The sequence below is a fragment of the Triplophysa rosa genome, linkage group LG3 (genome assembly GCF_024868665.1).
Source record: "Triplophysa rosa linkage group LG3, Trosa_1v2, whole genome shotgun sequence".
Lineage (NCBI taxonomy): Eukaryota > Metazoa > Chordata > Actinopteri > Cypriniformes > Nemacheilidae > Triplophysa > Triplophysa rosa.
In genome coordinates, this window is record NC_079892.1 from 8,953,155 (window position 1) to 8,981,152 (window position 27,998).

General features: G+C 38.3%; 3 protein-coding genes across 3 annotated transcripts; 1 reads left to right on the forward strand and 2 right to left on the reverse strand.

The window, feature by feature from the left end:
* The first annotated feature begins 859 nt into the window (after positions 1-859).
* On the forward strand, positions 860-5,588 carry pdia3 (protein disulfide isomerase family A, member 3). Its single transcript, XM_057329362.1, has 13 exons — positions 860-1,143; positions 2,636-2,714; positions 2,816-2,933; positions 3,017-3,124; positions 3,241-3,370; positions 3,470-3,586; positions 3,905-4,030; positions 4,140-4,322; positions 4,400-4,508; positions 4,605-4,733; positions 4,812-4,891; positions 4,978-5,035; positions 5,113-5,588. Exons 1-13 carry the CDS (start codon positions 1,007-1,009, stop codon positions 5,224-5,226), a joined length of 1,488 nt encoding a protein of 495 aa, XP_057185345.1. The 5' UTR covers positions 860-1,006; the 3' UTR covers positions 5,227-5,588.
* A 1,164-nt stretch (positions 5,589-6,752) lies between these two features.
* Positions 6,753-16,420, reverse strand: ticrr (TopBP1-interacting, checkpoint, and replication regulator). Its single transcript, XM_057329753.1, has 22 exons — positions 15,342-16,420; positions 15,015-15,267; positions 14,313-14,533; positions 13,878-14,106; positions 13,572-13,713; positions 13,354-13,487; positions 13,081-13,272; positions 12,668-12,813; positions 12,391-12,491; positions 12,186-12,270; positions 11,968-12,050; positions 11,655-11,882; positions 11,477-11,564; positions 11,047-11,122; positions 10,821-10,958; positions 10,645-10,735; positions 10,467-10,525; positions 10,245-10,379; positions 9,960-10,102; positions 7,888-9,868; positions 7,644-7,766; positions 6,753-7,201 (listed from the first exon to the last, which is right to left on the reverse strand). Exons 1-22 carry the CDS (start codon positions 16,026-16,028, stop codon positions 7,107-7,109), a joined length of 5,430 nt encoding a protein of 1,809 aa, XP_057185736.1. The 5' UTR covers positions 16,029-16,420; the 3' UTR covers positions 6,753-7,106.
* A 6,074-nt stretch (positions 16,421-22,494) lies between these two features.
* On the reverse strand, positions 22,495-23,885 carry lg3h11orf96 (linkage group 3 C11orf96 homolog). Its single transcript, XM_057329934.1, has one exon. It carries the CDS (start codon positions 23,578-23,580, stop codon positions 23,209-23,211), a length of 372 nt encoding a protein of 123 aa, XP_057185917.1. The 5' UTR covers positions 23,581-23,885; the 3' UTR covers positions 22,495-23,208.
* Between the last annotated feature and the right edge of the window lie 4,113 nt (positions 23,886-27,998).

Genomic DNA, 27,998 nt, shown 5'->3' on the forward strand with positions numbered 1-27,998 from the left:
ATAGCTATCATTTACCATCAACCTGCTCTACCTTGAAAGGCCTTAACAAATAAAAAAAGTGCTGAAAGTGTTTTCCCATCATAATATTGAATAAACGTTAATAATTCAAAACATGTTTATATCAACATCTGTTGCATATGAAAGGATACTTTCCAAAATTCGAAAGAATACGATTCATTGTTGTTAAGCCGACAAAACATACGCACCTAATACGAGAATTGTCGTGTCAGTCAGACCAGTTGGCTATTCAAAAAAATATAGACGCTTAACGGAAAATGGTTTGAAAGAAAACAAACAGTCAACAATAAATGACTATGATAGGCCTAATTAATATTATTTTTATACATTATTATAATGCATTTAAACATATTTGTTCTTATTAAATTATGAATTGATATTATTATTCATTTATTTTAATTTGGGTGTGTTCATGAAGTGTGCATAAAGTGTGGCAGATATATTATTGCTTTAGGTTGTGGACAAAATGGCATATTTTCAAAAAAAGTACATGTATATAATTATTTTAACTGAAATAGTAAATTTAATCAAATAAATATTAAATAATGTTTATTTAATTATGTTCCGTTTTTTACATAAATAATTACACGTTCATCTATTTTTACTATGAATAAAAGAAAGAAAGAGAAATAATTACTTTTTTAAATGAGCTACAATTAATATATTGTTTGCACGGAAAAAACAACAACTTTTCACCGAAAATTCTACCCGGAAGTATGTATTTACCGATCTCTGATTGGCTGATTGAAACGGCATGACCCTGCTGAAAATCCAATGGTGTGATGCCACACTTTGGTTACTTCGAAGAGCTCCGGGTTTGCAGATCTGTGCCGTCCGTCTGCGCGTTCTTTTCATTGAGTGCACGGTGCAAGATCCCGCGGGCCTTGTTTTAGTCACTCTTTATTTAGCGTCGCCTCAGAAACGAGCAGTTAATATAGGGCTGCTGGGATCTTCACCCTCTTTTGCACTGAAGTATCCAGGGTTTTAAATGATGTTGAGTTTGCTATTTATTGCTGCTCTCGCAGCGACCGCGAGGGCAAGCGATGTGCTCGACTTAACGGATGACGATTTTGACAGCAAAATCGGAGATCACGACCTTATCCTCGTTGAATTCTTCGCACCCTGGTGAGTGTACGACAGTTCATGCGTTCACGTGCTATCCACCCATTCGATTTAGAAGATGCACTGCATTAGCACGCAACGTTAACGTTGTAACTTTACGTCTGTTCGGGGAAGCTAATGTAGTTAGCTTACCATGTAAAACCACCAAAAATGAAAAATAACATGTTCATTTAACTTTATCCCAGATACCAAAGGGAAATTGAATTGTATTTATACCCATGTCTTTAAATAGTACAGCCAGGCTAACGTTGCTAAAGGTAAAACGTCACACTTGAAGCAGCCTGCAAGTTCCTGTGAATTTTATGAGTAATATGGAAATGTATATGGAATGATATAGAATCAAGTACGTCCTGTTTGTAGCCGTTTAATCTTGGGTGCTGCTGTAAATTTTAAGAACCATTGTGATTGTATAGCTACTATCATTAAATATTATTAGTTTTATTCTGCAGTAAAGTAAATATCATTCCCATTTTCACAACAAACGTTCATAATCTCTCTCAACATAGTTAAATCTCCCCCTTTTGCATTGCTTTTAATTTAAACTATGGTGTATTAGATTAATTGTGACTAGGTTAGTTGATCAGATTGCAGAGGAAGATATGGGCGGTAACCAGGATGTTTGGAGGCTCGGCCGCCTTCTGTTGTAACGTTTTGATTGGTGTTTGAAGTTTCGTTGTCCGCGTGTGATTGGATAACGCTGGATTTACGTAGTTGAGCGATAATGAGTAACTTGGACAGAACTTGGCAATGAGTTCACTTCAGCTACTAAAGAGTGACGTTTCTTTCGTGTTATTTGTAGATGAACATATAAATTAGATCTTGTGATGTTAAAATTATTTTATAAAGTGTCTGTCATGCGTTTATATGATTAAATCACCCCATGTTGTTCAAAACCTGAATAGGTTTCTTTCTTTTGTGGGTGAACTGTCCCTTTAAAGGGTTAAGTTAATTCACCCAAAAAATTAAATTCTGTCATAATTTACTCGCCTTCGATTTGTTCCAAATCTGTATAAATTTCTTTGTTCTGATGAACACAGAGGAAGATATTTAGAAGAATGCTTATATTATAACTAGACAGAATTTGCCTCCCATTGATTGCCATAGTAGGAAAAAATACAATGGTAGTCGAAGAACTGTTTGCTGTCCTACATTCTTCAAAATGTCTTTGTGTTCAACAGAACAAAAAGAAAAGATTTAGAAGTAATTTTTCCTACTATGGGAGTCAATGGGGGGCAAAAGCTGTCTGGTTACAAGCATTCTTCCAAATATCTTTCTCTGTGTTTATCAGAACAAAGAAATTTATACAGATTTGGAACAACTCGAAGGTGAGTAAATGATGACAGAATTTTCATTTTTGGGTGAGGTATCCCTTTAAGGACTGACAGCATCAGTCACCATTCACTTTCTATACAATTAAATAAAGTTTAAAACAACATAAGAGTAAGTGAAACATTTTAGGTGCATTTATAAAGTAATAAACCATATTACCTTTTAGGTGTGGCCATTGCAAACGTCTTGCACCTGAATATGAGGTGGCCGCCACTCGACTGAAAGGCATCGTGTCTCTTGCCAAGGTATTGCTATTCAACCACAATCATTAATTGGGATACATTTCCACAAAAGCTCATAACCTTGTTGTGGACTGTGTTTAATGTTCGTCACCAATACGTTCTAGGTGGACTGTACTGCCAATTCCAATGTGTGCGGTAAGTACGGTGTAAGCGGCTATCCAACCCTGAAGATCTTCCGAGGCGGAGAGGATTCTGGTGGCTACGATGGTCCCAGGACAGCCGGTACGTTGCTGAACAACACAATCCTCTCTTACCACAGCTGAGAGGATGTCATATCACTGTGTTGTTTATAATGATTCCATTAGATGGCATTGTGAGCCACCTAAAGAAGCAGGCGGGCCCAGCCTCTGTGGAGATCAAAAGTGAGGCCGAGTTTGAGAAGTTCATCGGGGACCGTGATGCCAGTGTTGTGGGTGAGTGATTGTATGATGTACAAACTACTTCCTGTTTACCCTGATCTTACAGATGTATACATGGGGCTAGTTTATGAAAATGTGGGCGTTGCATCTAACGGTTATCAACGTCTCAGGTTTTTTTGCTGATGGTGGAAGTGCTGCTCAGGGAGAGTTCCTGAAGGCCGCTAGCGCTTACAGAGAGTCCTACCGATTTGCTCACACCAATGTTGAGGACCTGCTAAACAAAAATGGCGTTGATGGAGAGTATGTGGCATCTTTTGTTTCACTTTCGCTTTTCACAGAGCTAAAATGCATCCTGTTTCTCTCTCTATAGACTTGCAACTCTTTATATGCGTGTTACAGGGGCATTGTTTTGTTCCGGCCACCTCAGCTCAGCAACAAATTTGAAGACAGCAGTGTGAAGTTCACAGAGGAATCGTTCACAAGCGCAAAGATCAAGAAGTTTATTCAGGACAACTTGTAAGTTTGTATCAAAATGAGTCACAGTGGTTAGATGTGTATTATTGGTATAGTGAATTACATAATAATTATGAATGCGATATTAAATAATTCGTAATACGTTTGGTAAATCTATTTAAACTATATTCAAATGTATTTAAAAACGTAAAATTACCACGTTTCACAATGCACGTGTGTTAACAGTCACGTGCCAGTAACTAAATATAATTCTATTTTGGAAAGCATTGCAACATGCACATTAGCTTTTTTATGCTTCTGTTCGGCTCTAGTTATAGTCTAGAATATCTCTTCAATGTTTTTTTCCCCATCATATGACAGTTTTGGCATGTGTCCACACATGACTGATGACAACAAAGATCAGCTGAAAGGCAAGGACTTGTTGGTGGCTTATTATGATGTGGACTATGAAAAGAACCCTAAGGGTTCCAACTACTGGAGGAACAGGTAGATGTCTAAATGTCATTTTTTTTCTTCCTTAATGTTTTCTGATGTGTGTAAAATGCATATTTTATTTTTATTCCCATGTCTGTGTCTGACCGGTTTTACGTTTCAGAGTAATGAAGGTGGCCAAGGGCTTCCTGGATCAGGGGAAGAAGCTTAGCTTTGCTGTGGCCAATAAGAACAGCTTCAGTCATGATGTGTCCGAACTGGGTGTGGACGGCAGCAGCGGAGAGCTGCCCATTGTTGGCATCCGAACTGCCAAGGGCGACAAATACGTCATGAAGGAGGAGTTCTCGTAAGTGGATTGTTTGTTAGTGGCTTGACTTTGAGGCAGATTCAAGCAATAATTTGCAACTCTTTACGTTTCTGCAGCCGTGACGGAAAGGCCTTGGAGGGATTCCTGCAGGATTATTTTGATGGAAAGCTGAAGCGTTATCTCAAATCTGAGGCTGTTCCCGAGAACAACGATGGCCCAGTGAAGGTGCGTCAGGGGATTTTGTTTCCTGTGACCTTCTGTCTGATTTTCATCTGTGATAATTGTCGGCGTAACCTGCAACTTGATCTTGTTTCGTTCCAGGTCGTTGTGGCTGAGAACTTTGACTCGATTGTAAATGATGATGGCAAGGACGTTCTCGTTGAGTTCTATGCTCCCTGGTGTGGGCACTGCAAGAGCTTGGAGCCTAAATTCAAAGAACTTGGGGAAAAGGTGAGTTTAGATATTTATTCAAGCATCGATTTGATCGTTTTGCTTTGCAGTTGCATAAATACTGTCCTTATTTTACAGCTTTCCAATGATCCAAATATTGTAATCGCAAAGATGGATGCTACTGCTAATGACGTTCCCTCTCCATATGAAGTTAGAGGGTGTGTAGCGTGCATCATCTATGTACCTAATTTTTAGTTTGTGGCAGAGGTTTTTATTTACTTGGTTTCTAATTCTTTGCCTTCAGATTCCCGACAATCTATTTCTCTCCTGCCGGTCAGAAGCAGAGTCCAAAGAAATATGAGGTTTGTCTGCCTGCCTTGAGACAAATTGTGATGTTTGCAAAAAGAAGTGAAAATGACCGGTTTCATTTGATTTACAGGGCGGTCGTGAGGTCAGCGACTTTATTACCTACTTAAAGAGAGAGGCCACTAACGCTGTGGTGGTTGAGGAGGAAGACAAGAAATCAAAGAAGAAGAAGAAGTCTGAGTTATAACAGCCCAACATCTCTGAGGAGGGAATTTTGCAGGAGATGTAAATTATATTCCAATCTTTAGTGAAACAGAGTGCTCTGACACAATGCCAGCCCTTTCTTGGGCCTGCTGCTCTGGGAACACTGTCGAAGGTTGTGGTGGCCAGACTGTGTGATTTTTAGATAAGTGGATGAGGTACAGATTTGTCTAATTGAGATTTTTTTCCCTCTGCTGTACCTTGGAGAAATGCACTTTTGAGACCAATTCCACATATTTGTTTTCCTCATTGAAAAGGGTAGGGGATTTGGTGAATTATGTTTTTATACCATGCTTTTTTTTTTTGTACATTTGGAAGGATTGTGAAATAAAAGGCCCACTAAACCTACTTCGTGATGTGCTCTTTTCTTTTATTAATATTAGACTTGCATCTAGAGGCAGACGACATTGTTTTCATATTGCAGTTTTAGTTTGGGTCTCAAGACTTGTGCTCAAGATGTGGTCTTTTCTGTTATGGTCACGTTAAGTGATCGTGTGACATTTTTACATATAGAAATGGAAAAATTGAGTGATTTCATGGATTTTATGGTGTTTTACGTTTACCACAGATTCATCACAAAAAAAGTTGACAATTATTTAATGAAGCACACAAAAATATTGGTGCCGTCCTTCTGAAACCTCATCTCTACATTTGGTGATTTTTATCTTTTGCCATAAATCATTATTATTAGTCACCCTGTATGGTTATCACTAGGTTTTGCAAATATCTAAACGATAAAAAGTATATAAAAGTGCTTGTCAACTTTGGCAACACAGTATGTAATTTCAAAAGTAGTGTTTTTTTCTACTTCCTGAAAAACTGTGTAATGTTCCTATTACCAAAGTAACACCCAAGAAAGCTCTGAAGTAATGGTTCTTGTAGCACCAGTCTACAGGCAAGACTGAAGAAAACGGACTTTGTCAAGCAGGATTGTTGTATAATTTTGCCATACCTGTCTTTTCAATAGATGAATGTATCTTTTGGCATTTAAGGATTTTGACATGCTGTTTATTTTTTCTACTCAGTCAAAAAGTATTGCTTATTACTATTGGGAAGTAGTAATCTTACTGGTTCCGACTGGATTGGTCATAAAAGCAATAATGCAGTTTTTAGATCAGGCATTGCATTCACAGATTGATGTCACCGAGCTCTGGTTGTACACTAGATGGTGCAGTTTACACATTGAATCAAACAAATGGTTAGTGAAAAATCTAATCTTGCAGATTTGGACTGCAAATGCAAATACTGATGTTCAAACACTTACTTGTTTTCAGATACCCAGTTCCAAACGTTATAGTTGTCTGTCAACCACTACATTTACAATACAGGAAGTCAAGTGAATAACAGGTATCATTTCCTTTAACTGACAAACATTCCAAGCAAGAACCTGTGAAAAATTCCACACATGACATCAATTCCTATGCACAACTTGTGCGTATTATGCTATTTAAGGAACGAGTGGTTATTTTACAAAAATTTTGCATTAACTGATAAAAAGATGTTAGGCTTAAGAACAACATTGTCTTTATTAAAATAATCTGTTTAACATTTACATTGATTTCACATTGTGACGAGATGTTCAATCACAGCTGCCAAACGAAGAAAGCTACATAAAAATCACAGTACACGTTTAGATCAGATCAGATCAGATCAGTTAAAACACCTACAACTGTTCTAACTGATGGCACATGCAACGTTTGTGTAATTTACAAAAAGTACAAAATATACAATATTAGGTAATGCATTATTACACAAGAACACCTCAGCTAATATAGACAACACTCAAAACAGACAGACATGTGATTTTCTAAAAGCAACAGAGCCATTTAAGGCAAAAGAAAAGTTCATATTGAAATGACAGACCAATTAGTCTAAAAGTTTCTTTCGGCTGTATGTCCTACTTGGTGTCCTTTGCCGCCTGGGCTTGCAAAAAGGAGACGCATCCAGCTCAGACTTTGATCCTGTTGGGAGATGCAGTTTATTATTGCTAGGTACAACTGAATACAGACAAAAGAACAAATATAAAACAATATATGCTAAAACCTGATATTTAAGATAAAAGAACAGGGTGAAGTCTTTACGACAAGGTCTCGTTCATTAACATTAATGCGTTACCTAAAATGAACTAATAATGAGCAACATATTTTCACAGCATTGACCAACAATTGTTTATTCATGATAGTCGATTGTGCATTACAAATGTTTGGTTTTGATTAAATATCTATTAGGTTAAGATTAACATTAACTAACATCAATAAATGCTGTATAAATTGTGTTAATTGTTGGATCTTTTAACAAATGCAACATTATTGTAAGGTGTTACCAAAAAATCCACAAGGGAACGACAAAAAATACATAACATTCTCTATGGTCAGCCATTCATTTACATTTTTACTGTCTTACCATCAAATTGTGTTGCTTCATTGGTTGCAGTTGATTTTTTGTACAACAGAGGTGACTGCGTCAAGGCAAAGATTCCACTGGCAGACACTTGTTTCTTTACTTTAGGACCTTGAGGTGTATCAACTAAAACAACATTCAACAATGTTTACAAACAAGTTGCGCAAACAGATGCTAAAACTAAAATCATATATTAAAATAAACTTGCTGTGATCATGCAACGAATAACATTCATGCCATACTGTACCTTTTCTGCTCATCCATGGAAGTTGTTCAGACTTCACGGCATCTCCAACATCACAGTCTTGATCCACAGTATCAGTCCAGTCCATGCCTTCTGGCGAGCGCTGACGGTCCATCACCTGGCTTGATCGCCCCAACTTTCTTTGACCAACTGGTGTGTTCATCTTTTCTTTGAGTTCCTCCACTCCTTGAATACGGAAAACACCTTCAAGCTCCGGGTCCTCCAATATTTTCTTTTCAAGAAGAGGAACTCCTCTGATGACTTGCTCTTTGTAGGTCTCGATCCTTGCCCTTTTTTTGCGAGGCCAACTGTTGAGGTTTTCTGGGGTTGACCGTCCTCTGCTCTGAGGAGATGGAGTCAAAGGCGAGGCCAGTGGGGATTGGTTACTTGTTGGATACCGTGTGGGAGTCATTGACTGGCATATATATGTCTGTACACCCATCCCGGGAGTATTTTTGGCAGGCGTTCCACGACTGCAGAGTGATGGAGATATGCATCCAAATTCCCGATGTCTGGAACACTGTGCAAGAGGGCTATCATTTGGTGGTGCCTTCACGTTACGGTGCATGAGATGCGAAGTCACGTTCTTGCTTGCACTGTTGGTTACATCTCCTGCGTTAAAAGAATCTATTCGTCTTAACTTCAGTTTAGGCAGGCCTGAGGATTGTATCTCCATCTCTACTTCATAAGTAAGAGGTGGAAGACCGCTCGACTCTTTTCCACATCCAGGAGTTTTTCGTGCTCTCGGAGTAGAGAACTTTGGCGTCCCTGAGGATGTTCCAAGGCGGGCTTCTGCCTCTCTTTGCCGGCGGTCTGGAGTCTGACGAAAGCCATAGCTTCGACTTGGTGTTGCTTGAGTTGGGGTGGCATGTTTGCCCTTAAAATCAAAAACTTCAGAGGATTTTCTTGAGAAAGCAATGTTCATTTTAATGCCACCGATCAGCTGTGTCTTAACCACAGAGGCCTCGGATATATCAATGCTATCATCCTCGGTGGTGCTGGTGCTAAATTCAGAGCAATCGAACTGCTGCGAGTCAGATGATGATGAGGTCGTCTCTGCTTTTCCTTGGACGCTGTCTCTTTGCTCAGTTTTTGTTTTTTGAGACTCCCTAACTCCGGTATCATTTCTTACACAACCCTCATAGCTGATACCAGATCTATGACCACCAGGCGATTGTGATACACAAGATTTCTCCTTATCTAAAGCCAGACATTTACGAGGAGAAGGGCTTGTACATAGAATAGCTTGAGATTTGTTAGGAGTCAAAGATGACTCTTTAACAGGTGTCCTACCGGAGCGAGTGCACATCCCATGACTTGGGCTTTTAATGGGAGTTTGTACGTTTGGTTTCAATGGTGAAGGACAAAAAGAAAATGGCCCAGAATCAGAGCGCTGCGTTTCATCAGACTCTTCTATAACCTTGCAAGGTAAGCTCAGTGCTCTCCTCATCTTTCCTGACCTCACATTGGACTCTGCTGGATCAAGATACCCAGGAACTTCATTGCCAGGAGATGCTTTGCTTTTCCTTCGGGGCACCTTGTCAGGCGTTTTAAAAACATCAGTCCTCTCACCTGGGTTGCAGTTTTTGCCGGGTGTTAGCAGATTTGGTGAATATCTTTTTGCAAACACGGGAGACTCTGGCACATTAACTGGGTTTTCTGACAGCCGCTTTCGTGGAGATGGAGTCCACGTGACACTCTTCTTTGGCGTTCTTACGCTTGGGCTCCTCAGCCAAGCTCCATTTGGAGAAACACAATCCAGGAGGCTTTTCATTGGTGTTTTCAGTATTCCTTTCAGGGGGCTTTTCTTGGGCGTCTCTACGACAATGTTGTTTGCAGTCGGTGACCGAAAGGGACTCCCTCTTAGGGCCATCCCATTCTCTCCAACTGTCCAGCTTGGAGTTCTTGGGGACCGAGGGGTTCTGCACCCAACTGCAGATCCAAACGGATCAGAATGTCTCTTTTGTGGAGTTTTATTTTGACTCTGAAATACAAACAAAAGGCAACAAGTCAATATTTGACTATAAATATAGTCCATGTAATTGTCGTGAAAAGTACACAAATTTACGTATTACCTCAAAAACTGCAGATGTAAGAGACTCTTTGTTTCCCTGATCTCCTGAAAAGGATGCCACAGGCATCCGTAATCTTCCGGGTGACTGGGTGGCGCCAAAAAGGAGCCTAACTGGTGACCTAACAGAACTAACGCTAAATCCACCTGCACAAATGAACACAGAGCTACTTTAAAATCTCAAGAAAATCATTTGAATTAACCAGAAAATTACAAAACAAACGGACTTTTGGGGAGATGTATGATCTATAGGCCAGTTAACCTACAGCCTTTTTTAATAATCCATTACCTTTACCCTCAGAGTGACAGAGTTGAGATGAAGAGAGGGCGCGATCCAGGTTTCGTGAACGTGGCTGTGAGCTTGAATAAAACACGCTGGAATGTCTCCTGGCAAGGCTTTTAATTCTTGGACTCCTCCTCAGGTCTAAGAAGAAATTATTTATTTAAAAAACTTAAACAATGAATGAACATCATCATCTATGTTGGACATGACAAAACCACAGACACTAACCTACAGCTGGTTTGATAGGAGACTCCTCAATAATGCACACATCTGATTCTCCAGGTCTCCTGTGATGACGGCATCAATAAAAAAACAGGATATTTTAAATGACATCTTCCTTAAAGTGCTAGTGAGTGTCAAAAAAAGTTATGAGAAACTGAAAACCACTGTGGGCCATAGGACTCACCTGCCAGTTCTCTGCCTGTGAAGTAAGCGATTAGACACCTGCTTATGTAGTGGCGTTTCAGATACTTTCTTTGTCAACAAAGCATGTTTTTCTGAAATTCAAAGATTTTAAGGTTCAACTTCACACACCACATTACCATTTTATTAAAAAGTACTTCCATGTTAAAAGAAATTTACCATCATCCTCCACACTTGAACACTTGCGTTTTCTGAGTCCCTCTACCGCCGACACAGACTGGCTTCTGGGCATTTTGGACTTCTTCGAAGGAGATACCGTCACTTGGTTAAAGAGATTTCTCCTAACCTTTGTGACCTCTGTGAACAAACATAAAACAACAGATTACAGATCTCTCCAAACTTAACCAGAGGCCATAATGAAGAGTCAAATGAGACATCAAGTGACCTTGAACTGCTTGCTTTTGAGGTGGTGGCTCCTCTACAGCAGGTTTTTCTACAGGAACACACGATTTTGGCTTTGTCTGTAGATCCGAAGAGAGGTACGTTGACATTTTTGCAACTCTGGTTGTACTTCAATTATAAAGGTTTTGAAGGCTAGGTTATGCATAATTGTTTTCAGAATTTTGCTTAAAATTACATGAAATTATTCAAGACTATTTACAAAGTTCAGTTTTTACCTAATATTATTAGTTTATTACAGTTCATTTTATACAACAACAGTTGGATAAACGGATGGAAGCTGTTAGATGAAGTATAAGCATTGCACACCACAGGATATCAACAACCCATTTACTTCTGATATAGGAAATTGTCTTTGTTATTTCCTGGCTGTGTTTATCTTACAGTGTAAACGCACTGAAAGAAAGGAAGCTCACCAGACGTGTGGACTTTCTTGGCATTTCTATCTGTCGAAGTGCTTGAGGAGCTTCTGTCATGGTCTTGTGGCGTGTAAGCATGTTTTGCCTACAAAACAGGAAGAAAAACATTCACATGTCCAGTTCCGTAAAAACAAAGCATTTGATCTGATTACATTCAATATTGTATGAAAATCACCTTCTCTTCTTAGCGGAGCGGTTGCGGAGTTCCTCCAGGTGATCTCCAACACTGGAGACGTTGCTCTGTGTGGCAGAGAAAGGGGAGGGGCTCACAGAAATGCTGTCCTTAGCCATAGACTCATCACTGAAGAAATCAGATGGCAGGACGGCAATAAGTGCCTCTGGAAGCTGAGTTCCAAGACTGTGATAGACATCTGCCAGAACCTTGGGTATGGTGTTCAAATACCTGGGAGATAGAGTTTTTAAAATAAATTAGTATCAGTAATTGGAGATTTTGAAACATTAAAGTACTTGCACATTTATGTACTTACACTGAAAGGACTTCATCCTGCATAAACTTGGACAAATAGACAGCATCTTTACTCCGAGAGATAATCCGGAGCATATCAGCCACCTTAAACAAAAACAGACACAAAAATTAAATCAATATCGATCTGAACGACTTCAAGCAGATGACAGTTTCTCATGAGAACTCAATGGCTACAATATCATTGTGACAATGAGAAAAAGGTTTATAAAGGCTCCTTACTTCCTCAACTCTCTGTTCCACAACCTCCTCCTCTTGTTCTGCTTGTTTGCACAGCTCAAGTCTGAGAACTGCTTGCACCTGACATCTGTAGAATGAATGTTTTATAGTCTTAACAGGTCTATTATCTTTAAAGATGTTACATTATGTTAGTAGATTGTAGATTAATATTACGCTACTATTATCTGAACATTGGGTTAGTACTTACTCCCTGATTTTGCTGTCAACATCAGTAGAGTCCCCATAAAGCTGACGAACAGACTGACAGGTTTTCAATAGATTCTTCTGCACCAAATCCAAGAATGAAGCCTGTCAAAACATTTTTAAATATGGTAAATTATTGTTGCCAAACAAATAATTTACAGTGCACTTCTCTGAAATTATGACTTCAGCCGTACATTTTCAAAACATAAGCAAGACTAACATTCCAGCTTTTTTGGACACGTTTTGAAGCTGGTACAACACTGTGTGATTATGTCACTCACCTCCAGATCTGTGTTGATTTTGATGAATGCCTTCAGAACTGAGAGCAAATCCTGGACCTGAGTGAGAACAGGCACTGATCGGTTGTCCACAGCTTTTTGATAAGCGGTCTGCAGGTGGGATAGCAGCTCCTCCTCACTGGTGAAGTCTGTTTGAGAGTTTGTGAACCAATTACATTCACACATTTGGCAGGTGTTGTTACATAAAGCAACTTACAATCAATAAAGCTATTTATCAGGTATTATTTATTTAAATTTATCAGCATGTGTGTTGTCTGCAAACTGAATTCATGAGCTTGGTGTTGTAAGCATCATGCTCTACAGATTTTTTTTAACGAGTTAATAAATCTTAGACTAGCAGGAATATAATGTCAGTCCAAAAGGAGCCAAACTGGATCTCAAGCAGATATACTCACGCAGCAGACCAGGCTTGCTTCGATCCCCAGGGCATTTCTTTCCTCCTCTTTCATTCGCTTTGGCAGAAGCAGCAGAGCTGCTATCAGGATGCGTCTTTTGAGCTTTAACATTCAAGCGGGCGAAGTTCAGCATCTGTAAAGAGCGACTCATGGTCTTCATCTTCTGTCTTACTGGTGTTCGTTGGGTACCTCCTTAAAAGTAATCAGTCATCAGTAAGAAGAATCAATGACATCACTGTGAAGATCACAAATATTGCTTTATCATGTACTCACGTTTGTTGGATCTCTGGTTGCCGTTGGAACCAGCTGTGCTGCTCTCATAGAGCTCTGACAGACAGCTGGTCAGATCCTGCTCCGAGTCTGAAAGCTCCTCTGCATGTTCTTCTTCAGGGGCTGCATGCAGCAACCTGCACGTGCAAAACATACATACGCCTTAGACTGAGATAAAATCATAAATAGCACATCTAGATTAACAGTCAAACACAAATAACCTCATCGATTCCATTAAGTTGCAGCTGATTCCTGATTGGTTGGACAGAGGGAACCACCCTTCTACCAGCCCATTGTTTCTTGGACAAGACTCCTGTTTGAGTTCTTGATTGGCCCAGTCAGGAACCAATGGCTTTACTTGATCTGGAAACCACAAACACATTAGTTGCAATATTTCCACATACGTTGTGATTGCTATAAAGAAACTCAAGTGATAAAGATTAACGTGTTGATTTAAATGGTAAAACTGCCCAATTGAAACATGCACTTAGCAAAGACAACCCAAATATCTAAGACAAAGCAAACACCTGAGCAATCTTCATTCTCCATGATGCCGTATATGACATTGAGAACACTGCTGACAACATCGGGCAAGTCTGTGGAGTCGTCTGTGGTTTCCGAGGAAACAAGACTGTCGGGCAGGTGCTCGTTTCCCTGAGTTACCAATGGCTGAAGGACAGTGAGCAGGGCTGTGCAGGACGACATCACCGACAGCACCGCTGAACAAACCACCCCACCTTCACTCACTTCTGCAAGCTGTGCAAAAGAAATAACACAGATCCTATATTAAACTGGCAGTATTTCTTGAGTTTTACGGTAATTTCTAATTCAAGTACAGACGAATAAGGAATGCACGTATTGTAGTCAATAAAAACACATTTTGTGACTCACGCAATAAGATTAGAGTTATAGCTACCCTCTTATTAATGTAATAACATTTACTTTTTTTTAAATAATTTTACCATAGAACATCCTCCGGTGGACAGCTCCCTGTAGTGCTGAAACAACATTTGACCAATTTTAGCATCCGAGCACCGCATAATCCAGTTCTCTGCATCTGAACGTGAGAGGGTGCTGAAGCCTTGCAGGACACCTCTGAGTGTCACCTGTACAGGAGCCCGGAGAGATCTCTGTCGGCATGAGACTGGCTCAAGCATCACACTACAGGACTGCTTTTCTGCACCTGCAACGAAACCATTTTACAAAATCATCGATAATGAACCTTTTTCACCTTTCCGGGTTTCTCAGCAGCGGAAGTTGTCATAGTTGGGTAAACTTCTATAGCGTTGAATGGGAGACTACCACAAATATATTTCTTTGCATTCTCATTAGTGTTTTCACTTCTTTCAACAAAATAAAAAAATAGAAAGAGTCTGATGACGGCAGTCAAAAGAGAGCACGATGTCAAATTTACAGTGACTTCCATAGACGCTGCATAAGAAACACCCTCGCATTAACGTTAACTTTTCTTGTAATTTGATGCAAAGGTAATATAATACAAATCATAGTCATATAAATGTACATACATTTAAAAAAATGAAAATATAGAAAACTTTGGAGGATTTACGATGCCGATGACCGATGAACGCGTCATCGCAGGCTTGTGAAAAAGGTTCAAACCAAAGCACACATTTAAATGCACATATAAACTGCATTATATTTACCTGCAATCCAGCAAAGAGATCCACCTAAAGGCGGAAATGCTTGTCGGTGCATCCGTTCAGAGGACTGAATGTAGATGCTAGTGGACTCGATTGGAAAAGCATCTATTCCCGTAGCCAGTGCAGGGCTTACACCTGGATGTTGGTCCCTTAGTGACAAGCAAGGAGACAGCATGGGTACCACCTGTCCACCAACCTGTCCTAGAAGCTCTGCCACTGTTTCTATGCCAGTGTAGTCCTCTACCACATGACTAGCCTGAAAAATTTGCAGTAAATATCAAGATCATCATTTCTAAAAACGGGTTTGTAAGTAATAGGACCACTACCTACCTTCAATATGCCCGAGTCAGCCCAATGCAGCACAACTTTTCGTTGCGTAAGCATATCTATGAGACTTTTGGATAACACTTGCTCTCGTACATCTTTATGTTGTCTACCGTCCTCCCTACGAAGACACACGTAGTCCCCTAACTCCCTTTTAGAGCGTGGGCATTCAGATACGACGAACAGGACATTTTTGTCAAGGTCATCGTCCTGCAATGGGACATTTCTGCCATTTCGACTGGACCGTCTCGGTCTCAGTGTCACTTTGGTGGGAGATGTTAGGTCGGGTCTGTCCCACTGGAAATCCAGGAGGATCTCTTTCAGGGCATTCTGGACAAAACTCGACGGGCTCGGTTTCAGTTTTTTTTGCGCCTTCTCCTGACACTTAACGTTAGGTGACTTTTCTTCGACGTTGAATTTGACAAGCAGTTCCTCTTCGAAGTCACCGAACGCCTTCTCGTGAAGCTCCTTGAAGTCTGCGCGTCTGGTTATGAGCGTTGCACTCGTCACAGTCCTCGAATGAAAGAATTTATAGCCCCATCGCACTTTTTCCAGGCCGTATTTGTTTCCTAAACTGAGCAGGACTCTTAGTATCCAGTGTTTGAGGTGGTATTGATACGCACTGGTCGTGCTGCTGGTCTCTTCCGGTCGATAATCCACATCGATGGCAAACACCACATTCTGAGAGGCCATAACGGCAGTGTCATACACAACACTATCGCCCCCAACGTTTAAATGCTAACGTATAGGTGTTTACAAACACAGTAATTATAACGGATGCTAGTAGTGACGTTACGTCTTTTCATTCCTCCGAAGTGTCGCAATGAGTACATTTTTAAGCTAAATAAGTAACGTCGTACGAGAAGCTCGTGCAAACAAATGAGCACGTACGTTAACGTTACATCCCTCAACACAAGTCATGACTCCGGGCGTCGTTGAGGTAAAACTACTAGAAACCGATCGATTATTTATTAACTTCATGCATTAAATATACTTTTAAAAATTGCGTGTTCTCAAAATTTAACGTAAAACTATTGTTTACGTACACTTAAGAGTTTACGTTAGCCATCGCCTCCAGGGTTCCCTTCAACTCTTCGCGCTTTAGAATAAGCTGAATGTGATTGGCCAGAGCAAACGCTCTACAAATCGAACTTTAAAAACGTCATTCGTTTCTCTTCGTGTGATTGGTTAAAACTGCCGTCAATAAAATAGACAAAGACGTCATTCCGTTCTCGCTCTGTCATACGTCCTCGGTCATGTCAATAAAAGAATTTCTTCTCTTGCGTAGATTGGAGCGCGTTGTTTATGTGCTACTGGCATCTACTGGATTGGAGTCAGTAGCTTACAAAGCTTTAAAAATTACAACATTGTTTAGAGAGCAAAAAGACACATCTAATTAAATCTTTAGAATGCATTATTTTATTATATTATGATTATATTTATTTGTTTGTTTTGACACACAGCTGTCGTTTTGTCATATTGTTTCCTAAAGGAACAGTTCACCCAAAAAATGAAAATTCTGTCTTCATTTAGGCTACTCGAGTTGTTCCAAATCTGTATAAATGTCTTTGTTCTGATGAACACAGAGAAAGATATTTGGAATAATGCTTGTAACCAAACAGTTCTTGGAACCCATTGACTACCATAGTAGGGAAAATGCTTTATAAATGTCTTTCTTCTGTTGAACAAACAAAAAAAGATATTTTGAGGAAACCAAACAGTTCTGGGGCACTTTTGACTACCATTGTCATTTTTCCTACTATGGTAGTCAATGGTGGCCAAGAACTGTTTGGTTAAAAGCATTCTTTCAAATATCTTTCTTTGTGTTCATCAGAACAAAGACATTTCGGCGCCTTAGAATTATAAGGTTCTATCTGACATTTTGGTCAAAATTGAGGTATTCACATATTCTTATTCTGTGACAACTCATTTACACTATGCCATGTTTGTTTTTTTAAAGTATGCATTTTGGGACTTTTTTTAAGAAAACAAAAAGGTTCTATCTACAAAATCGAATTATAATTTGGTACTATAAGGTTCTATCCGCAAGAGCCAATCAGCATTTTGAGTGCACACAGGTGACCAATCAGGATCAGCTTTCTTTGTCATGTGACCGGTCTCAGTGACGGGGAATATCTGAGGAAACAGTGCAACACTAAACAATGTTTAAAAGAAACCTCAAGGTTGACTGTTTTATTGATACTCTTGTCAACGAGAACAGCTCAAACGACAGTATTTTTTGTTGAGGAGATTAATTTTGTACTTTTTTATATTTATAGACGTCACGCAACACTAGCCAGCAGCGCTAGCTTCCTAATACCTGTGCTCGTGTTGGGTGCGACTAGTTACTAAGTAATTAGTTACTGTATTAAATTACTTTCCCCTTGAAAATGTAAAGTAAGGGATTACTCTTAGTTTTTCTGTTATTTAATTACAGTTACTTCTGATGTAATTAAACTAAATACTGTGTGTAATGTATGTGTGTACAATAGTAGAATTGACCTCAAAATTCAAAGTTTAACTTTAAATCCGTGATTTAATGTATAATTCTCACATTTGTAATACTTTGATCAGTTAATAATACTACTTTATGTAGTTTTATATTATTTATTTGAATGAATTAAAAGAGCCGTTTCATGTCTATCCTTGAATCACTTAACTAATCGAGGTTGATATAGGATATAGAAAGTAATTAGTAATAAGTAATTAAATACTTTTTGGAGAGAGTAATTTGTACAGTAATCTAATTACACTGTTGAATATGTAATTAGTAACTAGTAATTAATTACTTTTTCAGAGTAACTTGCCCTACACTGCCTGTGTTTACATAGACTCTCATAATGCAGTTAATGCCAAATAGTCAACAACGTCAAGAGTCTTGATTACAACAATAAACATTATTACGTTATTTTAGCCATACTCATCTCTAAAAAGTAATTTGATCTGTCCCACCTTCTGTGGATAAAACATCGATACAACAATTACGGCCTTGTATGCTTAACTTGAACAAGAAAAAAAGCATTCTTAAATATGAAATAAAACCATGTAAATATGACTTTTGTTAAAATATGAAATTAGTGTATAATCATGTGTAAATTGTTTGTGTTGCTTGAAAATGTATTGCTTTAATGAATGTTTTGCAGATAGAACCTTATAATTCTAAACTGAAAGTAATTTTTCAGAATCAGAAGGTTCTATCTGCGTTCGACCTTTTCCAAAAAAAAAAAACATTTACAAATTTCAGAAAATGTTGATATTGTACATTTGGAATACATTTAGGGTCTCTGTCTTTTTCTTGTATAAAAGAGATTTGTTCCTCTTATCATTTTTGCTATATATGAAATGCAAAAACTTTAAAGTTCAATATCTCAATACTCAGATTGCAGATAGAACCTTATAATTCCAAGGCGACGATTTGATAATACAGATTTGTAACAACTCAAAGGTAAGTAAATGATGACCGAATTGTTATTTTTAGGTGAACTGTCCCTTTAAGTAAAGACAGGAAAACAAAGACAGTAAAAAATGGATTGGGTTTATTGGGCCTGTTGTGGATAAAACATTAAGGAGAACAAATGCATAGTCATTTGATCAAGTAGTGCACAAAAATTATACATAAGAATAAGAGTTAAAAGTACAGAAAATTATTGTTATTGTTTTCGTTCAACATTACCAAATCAACTATTTTCAATTTCCATCCTAGTGTTTTAATGTTTTTATTTGATGCAAACTCTCAATGTCAGTCACCCTAAACAAACATCTTTTCCCTAAATCTGGCCATTTTTGAAGTGCCTTCAAAATGTCCTCTGCTGTTGCCAGGAGAATATGACGCAGATAAAGGGCAGGGTAAAATCATAGAAAAAGAACGACTTCTCATTCCAGCAGGAATAGATTGTTAGTTCTGGCACACATTCAGACGACTGCTATCTCAGGAGCATACACAGAATGGAAATGTCAGGATTACATTGCTTAGATAAGTTTCCAGCAGTAACACAAGATGCATTTTGATATCCTTCCTTCCATTAATTTGACCAGATAATGGTGCTGTGTCAGAAAGCCAGCCTGACATCTAAATCTTACAGAATTCATTTACACACTATAGTAGTATATCCCAGTACTTTTATTTCTATCTATCATGGCCACTCCTTTGCATATAATGAAAATGTATGAGGTCTAGGACTGTCAAACTCCAAATGACAAAAGCATATTCTTGTCTTTCATTATATGGGCAGATGAGTTCTGTTTATTCTTGACACCATATATCACACTTACTGTATTGATCTTTCTATTTGCCATGACACATATTAATATTTCACCGCATGCCGTGTTTTGGCCACTGGCCTCATTAATGTTTTGAGGAAATGAGAATGGAAGTGGGTTAGCTTCTGCTCACTGAGCATATTCTCAATTTAAGATTTATTTCCATCAGAACAAACTGAGAAAGAGACAGACATTGGGAGACTGGGAACACGGTGCTTCCAGTTATGTGCTTCTTGGTTTTGACCCAAAACCTGTTTTCTGCTTTGAGGTGTTTGAGAATGTAGGTCAGGGATTCAGCACCCAGACGACTCTGAACTAGAAACATTTTTGAGTTGAAGGGCAAAAGGAGAATTAAAAGTAAGGTGAATGGAAAATGAATAATGTTATTTAAAACAATGTGTTCATTTCAGTTATTAAATTTAGCTATTTGTTATGTAAATGTGGTTGTTATAAAAGACAACATATTTTAAATGTTCCCAAATTATCTTGCCAGTCATTAGGTTATTAGAAGAAAATGAACAAGTCCTTGAACAATGAACAAGTCCTTCTTTATTTCCTAAGCCCTTATTTTTTCTTACACCCCTCAGCCCAAATTGGTAGTGCCAGTCTATTGAATAAAAACAAATCTGTAAACATGAGTCACTGTTTTTGTTTCATGATTCACGCATGATTCAAGCCCACATATTTGAATAATTTGTTCAAAGAAAACAATATATTAAATAAATAAACACCATTGCAAAATACCATTTAAAAAATAAATTAATTTGTTTAGTTAACCAGCCTTGGAAAGACTGATCAACACCCCGGTGGTCTCCTTAACACAACCTCTTTTCAGCTCGAATCTTTTTTTGGCAAGAAAGAAAAGATAAAGAACAATTTGTTACATAATAAAGAACGATTTGGCTAGTCCAAGTGCCTGCTGGGAACATGATGATTGTAATTGAAAGCTGTTTTTGTCCAGTACACATTGCACTAGGGAACTCTCTCATGATCAGATACATCACAGAATCTCATACATATATGGTTTAGGTTTACATAGATTAGATCAAAAACACCAAAAAGATCAGAAAAAGCATTGAAATTAAGCCATGGTAGGAATAAATATATGTTAAGATATGTGTTTAACTTTAATAAGATGTAAATGTAAATACACGGAGAGATATGTATTGTATTTAGAAAAGGAATGGGAGAAGCTGGAGACCGTCTGGTGATGAACATAAAGTTTGTTTTCCCAACACTTTCAAAACATCATCTTTCACTGACCTAACCGTCTCCATGGCAACCACATTCAAAGTAGGTTGCTGAGGCACTTCGGTGCAGACAGAGATGAACAAGCATTATTTCTCAGAAGGAAAATGTCCTTGAAGCTGTTATGAAAATAATCATTGGCAGACTGATATTGTTGGAGTGCGATCATCTAGTAAACAATGCCCAGCAGTAAGTCATAATACGTCATGTCATTATTATCTCGCTAAAGGAGAAAACAACCATATTTAGATGCAAGTCTTCTCTGTGGTTCTCTGACACAGAGGGTAATCCCTGAAACACACACACACACTTCTGTGTATAGTCTTTCACAACACAGCAGAATTACCAGTAGGGTAGAGAGACGTGTTTTCCAATAATGTAACTGGATCAGAAGTCGAATCAGACAGATGGTATTTTTAGATGCCTGTACTGGCAGATACAGATCTGATATTGAGTAGGGAGTCCGGATAGGCATTAGGTTGTGTTTGTGCTGTGGGTAAACACTGTGTAAACATGTTATCATCTAAGATAATAAGAGATCATTGTTCAGAGGTGCCAAACTAAACAGTCATTACATGCCCTACAGGTTTTGTACTATTCTTTCAAAATCATACATTCAACCGCTCCTGTAATTTATAGGCAGAAGCCCTCAACCTTAACCTGACACAACCTATTGATCTTAGGTTATTGTTACAAGAAAGGACATAAAGTTTGTTTTCACAAAACTCTTAAAACATCTTATTTCACAGACCTAACCATCTCCATGGCAACCACACGTTCTTGTACTCGACATGTTTGGAGGAGAACTGGCCCTCCCTGTTGAGTCTGGCTTTCTCCACTAGAGTTTTGGTTCCTTGCCACTATAGCCTTTGGCTTGCTCACTGGTAGTGTGCTAATATTGGGTTTAGGATTAAGCAATTATCATTTACAAATGTCAAATTTGAATCTCAATATTATATCAGATGTCAAATGTCAATATTATATCAGATCACTTAATATAATGGTCAGACTTACAAACTTACAGTAACTCTACTGTATTTTCTTACTAATGCTAAACGTACATTGTATCTACAGTAAATTATGGTATTGCTGCAAAATTCGCTGCATAGCCTATATTTGCATTATAAATGTAGTATTTATATCATCAATACAATGTCACTACTGTTCTACAGACAATCGTTTTTACAATAAGCATCACTAATATACATGTTTTCATGACATTAGATTTTTTGATACATTTTTTAGATTAGACATTTTGACTGTTTTCAAAGTACTTTGTAAATGATACCATACATAACTTTGCGTACCCAGTATTTACTGTAAAGCTGGTTTGATACAATGCAAAATTATTTTGTTTCAATTCCACATTTTTTCATGAACTAGTTTGCCGTTTAAATTCTAAACCCGAGAATTTTGTCAAAGGACAAATTCTACAATATAAAGTTTATCTGCAGTCTATATCTTTAAAAGAAATAATACAAATAGATAGTAGTAAAGATAATAATGATTAATCAAAGTGTACTTGAATATTTAAGTAGTGATAATGACATGTATATTTTAAAAGTCACTCTGTCTTTTGGCATTTGTATTATTATATTTTTTCTTAAGAAAGCTGTCAAAAAAATTTACTTGACAAAAACAACAGTAAATCCAAGGTTATAAAGTTTATTTGCATATCTATGAAAGAAAGTAAGAAACACATTAACATCATAATAATAAAGGTCAAGTCAAAGAACAGTATAAAGGCTTATGTTTTTTCAGTAACAGTGACTTTACAAGTCCACAGTGTCAACAGAACAATTATCTAAAATTGCTATGCTATGTTATAACAAAATAATCTGTGAATAAATATAAGATACCTTTAACAAGTAAAATAATTTGCTCCTCATTGAGTTCATTTGTAAATTCACCAATCTAGCAGACAACATCAGGGTTTGAAATCATGCCTGATTATTCTGTGAAAATACAGTATATGCGTCTGTCAGTACCTCTTTCAAATGTCCATCATGAATTATATCAAACCCCAACAGTCTACATCCTGCACAGCAGTGAAGAACCCATTTGACTGTGCAATCTTTAAACAGGCACATGGGATACGAAACAACGTCTGTTTCAATGGAATACAGCATAATACCTCTTCAGTCCAAGTTCATTACAGACAAAACTGCTCGTCTCGTGAAAAAAAAGGAATTTGGCTTTCTGAAATGCTACAACTTTGCTCTTGCAGAGGAGCTTAAACAATCACAGTGTAACTTGACTGGAATTTGCATGTTGAAATTGCATTGTAAGCATGTCATAACTATGCTAACAGATGTAAATCAGGAATTTGAAAAGCAGATATGTGTGTGAGCCTTTCCTCCACCCCTCACTGCGCCGAGTCTGAGTCACTGGAGTCCAGACTCGCCTGTGCGGATGCCGTGCGGCAGCTCTGTGTGGATCCCGAGTGATGCAAAGTCTGCGTGCTCTTCCTCAGACTCTCCAGCGACTGCAAGAATGATCGTCTCGCCCGTTCCTCCTCTAGAGGCGAAGCCCCTTCCTCCTCCACCTCTGCTATCTCAGCGAAGGTCACCGGCTGGGTCTTGAACCGGGCATCTCGGGGCCGCCGCCTAGGACGGTTTCGACCCCGTGCCATACACTTGGGTACAGGCAGCTGCTGGGGAAACTCCTCCATGGCTGATGCCAAGATGTGTGCGGGTAGCACGGCGAAACCCACCGTCTCCATAGGGCGTGCAGCCATGGGTTTAGATGGTTGTGCGTTCGTCTTTGGAGATGTCAGCGATGGGAGAACTTTGCGATTCTCCAGTTTTCTCTGTGCAAGTTGATTTCTTGCTCTGTTTGTTTAAAGCGTTCCGTCTTATCCTTAAGTTCCAGAAGATCAGGTTCTTAGATGCCTTCAGACTTTGTGTGTCTCCAGAACTGTCTCGTCGTATCGCTGCCGTTTCTCAGCGTGCCACTGACAGGGATGAACCAGCTCAGGCTTTTATTGCGCTTCACTCCCCCAACATCTCCCCACTCTGCACTGGCTCCGCCCACCCACTGAGAACAGTCCTGTTCCGCTGCCATACCAGTCCCTCCGAATCAGATCCTTGAAATAAACGCCAGCCGGGGAGGGAGTTGGGAAACAGAGAAGGGGTTGGGGCAGGAGGGAAGGGGATACGTGCAGTTACAACAGAGGGAAAATATACAAGAGAGAAACAAACACATGGGCAGGAAAATAAAACTGAGAGTAAGATGTTAAATGCATAAGATAAGCAAATGGGGTCTAAAAAGATTATCTTTGATTTAAAAATACAGTAGATATATGTACTGTACATTTAATAGGAACAAATGTAAGGGCTGGATAGATACATTGTGATAAGGGTTGGCCAATCACATTGAATTGGGTCCAAAAAGTTTTTTTTGTGTGATTTGTTTCTTTCAAACTTGGCATAAATGGAAAGTTTAAAGGGCTTTGACAAACAATATCATTGGAATTTGGAGTTATGATATGAAATATTTAGGTTCTGTACTATTCCTAAGCCAACTGAATGCAAGCAAATTCACATTATCCCCTTTGTACAAAGGTCATATTTTCACACAAAAAAAAATACTCTTCTGAACATTCTGACATGACATGAATCATCAGGTTTTGCACAAGCTTGTGGAATCCAAGCCATCTCAAGTGCATGATGTCATTAAAGCAAAAGGGAGACATACCACATAAGAAATTCTAAAATTCATGAAAGTGTTCAAGTTAAAGGACTAGTTCACCCAAAAATGAAAGCTCTTTAATCATTTACTCACCCTCGTGCCATTCCAAACCTGTATGACTTTCTTCTGCAGAATACAAAAGAAGATATTTTGAAGAATGTTGGTAACCAAACAACATTGGTCCCCATTGACTTCCATTGTATGGACCACTGAGACATTTCTCAAAATACTTCTCTTGTGTTCCACTGAAAAAAAGAGTCACATACAGGTTTTAAATGACATGTGGGCGAAAAAAAGTTCAGTAGTTCATTATAAAATAAAAAATGTATGTATAAGAACCCTATTCCTCATAAGCCTCGATTTGTTTTCGACAGAAGAAATAAACACACGGACGGCTTGTATGACATGTGGGTGAGTGAATTATCATGAAACTTTAATTTTATAATGAACTACTCCTTTAAGTCCTTAAAAGTATCATTCTGCTAACAATTTGTAATGAAATATAGACTCTACAACATATAAGCACTATTTTTCTTTTACTAGAGGTGTAGTCAGCTCTAGTCAACATGTACATGGCAAGAATCACACCTCACATTGCCACGGCCATGATCTCATATCCATAATAAGCGTGGCTTTCATTTCTCTCGCTACCTGTATCATTCAGATTTGTCAATGACTACATTCAACTTGTAAAAGCCCCCGACAGGCAATGAGCCCGAAGATACTTTAGGTGCAGTGAGTGAACCCATGGGTTGGATTTGATGACATAAACCACCATAGGGACCTGTTTCGTCATTGGCTCTAAGGATGACCCTTTAAAACCAAAACAGGAAACCATCAATCACACTCCCTTGTTCTCGCTTCCCAGATTTCAGACGCATAGGGGCTACCGTAAAGTCTACTGTAAATAATATTCAATCTATTTTGAGACAGAGGGACCAGACACTAGCATACACGTTCACCCGCTGCCAAACAGGCGACATCATGTGATGATGTCAAGGACAGATATGCAGACCATGTGTCCGCAGGAACGCATTGTCAATTTGATTAACAGCTTGTTTTAGCACAACAAAACACATGATTGCATATACTTGAGGGAGAAGGGTGTAATTGCACGTATACCACACATGATATGGTGTGATGTGGTATCTTACTGCTTAATTTTTTAACTTTGCAATTCTACAATCTTTTTAACAATAAATAAGAATAAAATCAGATCCTAACAATAGACAAATACATGGCTTTAATGTGGAAATGGGGATACATGATATTGGTAAAAGAGATAGTTTACAACAGCTGAATGGAAACAATAAGGCACCTTGAGTGGTATTTTCATGTTCACCCAAAACTCATAATTTACTCACCCTCTTGTTAAACCTGTATGACTTCCTTTTCTTCTGCAGAACACAAAAGAAGCTATCTTGAAAAATGTTGGTAAAGTAACAATGACAGTCCCCATTCACTTCTATTGTATAGACACAAAACCAATGCAAGTCAATGGGTACCGCAATTGTTTGGTTACCAACATTCTTTAAAATATCTTCTTTTGTGTTATGCAGAAGAAAGAAAGTCATACAGGTTTAAAATGACAGACGTGTGAGTAAATGATGACAGACTCTTCATTTTTGGGTGAACTATCCCTTTAAGACCTGGCCCTGGAAAACACTATCTAAAATTAGCATCCTCCTGACTTACCCACGGACCAAAACATTCCACTACGGTAATGGATAGCACATAAACATACGTTTCTCACATTAGGCTACCTCAAAATGTTATTTATGTTATAACTTACAAGTTGGTTTCAATATACAGTATACAAGCATTTAAAAAAACATGAATGCCATAAAACTTGGAGTATGTATACATTTCTGACTAACCTGTCCTGAAATTAAATATAATAAGAAATAAGGTAAACAAATATAAATGCTTAATATGCAAATAAATATAAATAAACAATACAAAAACGCATATACACGGGGTCACAAGTTTTAGAACACTTGCTTGCTTATTCATGCTTTCCACTTTTTAGAAAAAATAGGAAGCTCATCAAAACTGTGGAAAAACACAAAGGGGACTATGAGAATTATTTTGCTACTAAAATCTGAACAAAAAATAAAACTTCAGTGTAGTTACCTTTTAACTAGAATTTGTTCTCTTGGCATTTTATCAAGCAGCTTCTTGAGGTTTCACCCTGAGATGCTTTTTAAACAACACTGAAGTAAACCCATCTATTCTGTGATCTTATTGGCTGATCTTTCTCCAAAGACATTTTTTACTAAATACAATTTTAGTTTGTAATGAAAAACATGATATTTGCACAATTATATTTTTGTCTATGAAACTAATTTTAGACACTCGGATCAAAACCTTTTTAAGACAATGAGATACATTTCACTCAAATATTCTAAAATGTTTGACCCATAGTTTATTTATATACATTATTACACACATCACACATACTGTACATACTGTATGTGTGTATACATTTAATATTTAATCATATGTAATATAATATTAAATAATAAGTCAGATTTAAGACGCATCTTTCTCAAGGACGTAAAAACGCAGTGTGGGATTTGTCATAATCTGAGTGTGAATCTCAGTGCAGAGTGCAATGTACCCTCTTCAGATGTTGTTTTCGTTTTCTGCCGGGAAAAGGAGTTCTCCCTCAAGACCGACAGCACTGAAAAAAGCCGAGATGGAACACAGGCCTGGATTTCAACAGACAACACTTCAGACGTCTAATGACTTTGTGCGGATGCAGCGCATGTTGCTGTTAGCTTTGTGTGTCTAGACCCGTGACGTAGCCCTCTGATCTGGGCAATTTAAGAGGAGTGAGAACGTGTCTTCATGAAAGTCTGGCACAGGTCATCCTAGGGGATGAAAACATTGGGTGGACTCCAAGTAGTCTTGACCACGAACAACAGACCACATCTATTTAAGACATGCTTAAAATGAAGTTGGGCCTTCTGAAGCAACTTACGGTTAAAGGGATAGTTTACCCAAAAATGAAAATTCTTCATTTATTCACTCTCGTGTCAGTCCAAACATGTATGACTTTCTTTCTTCTGCAAAACACAAAAGATATTTTAAAGAATGTTGGTCACCGAACAACATTGGCCCCATTGACTTACACTATGGATTGGACACAAAACCACACAGACATCAAAATATCATCTTTTGTGCTGCACAGAAGAAATAAATGTAATTCAGGCTAGGAATGACAAGAGGGTGAATAAATGACAAATGTTTTATTTTAGGTGAACTATCCCTTTAACTAAGTTATTGTAGAGACCAGCAAGTATTGAGATGCAAGATGCACATGGTTTCCATGATTCTGAAGTAATTTGAAAGCAGACCCCTGTTGTTGGACACAAGAAAGCTTTTTCAGCACTCACAGGCAGGTGTTAACAACAAATCTCGGCCATTAAAGGCTATTGGCAGAGAGTCTGGCAGGAGGAGTTT

Coding starts and splice junctions, on each gene's coding strand:
- pdia3 (XM_057329362.1), top strand. CDS start 1,007: ATGATGTTGAGTTTGCTATTTATTGCTGCTCTCGCAGCGACCGCGAGG. Junction 2,934..3,016: donor CGATGGTCCCAGGACAGCCG/GTACGTTGCTGA, acceptor TGATTCCATTAG/ATGGCATTGTGAGCCACCTA. Junction 4,509..4,604: donor ACAACGATGGCCCAGTGAAG/GTGCGTCAGGGG, acceptor GTTTCGTTCCAG/GTCGTTGTGGCTGAGAACTT.
- ticrr (XM_057329753.1), bottom strand. CDS start 16,028: ATGGCCTCTCAGAATGTGGTGTTTGCCATCGATGTGGATTATCGACCG. Junction 14,107..14,312: donor CCACCGGAGGATGTTCTATG/GTAAAATTATTT, acceptor TCTTTTGCACAG/CTTGCAGAAGTGAGTGAAGG. Junction 7,767..7,887: donor TCCATGGATGAGCAGAAAAG/GTACAGTATGGC, acceptor ATGTTGTTTTAG/TTGATACACCTCAAGGTCCT.
- lg3h11orf96 (XM_057329934.1), bottom strand. CDS start 23,580: ATGGCTGCACGCCCTATGGAGACGGTGGGTTTCGCCGTGCTACCCGCA.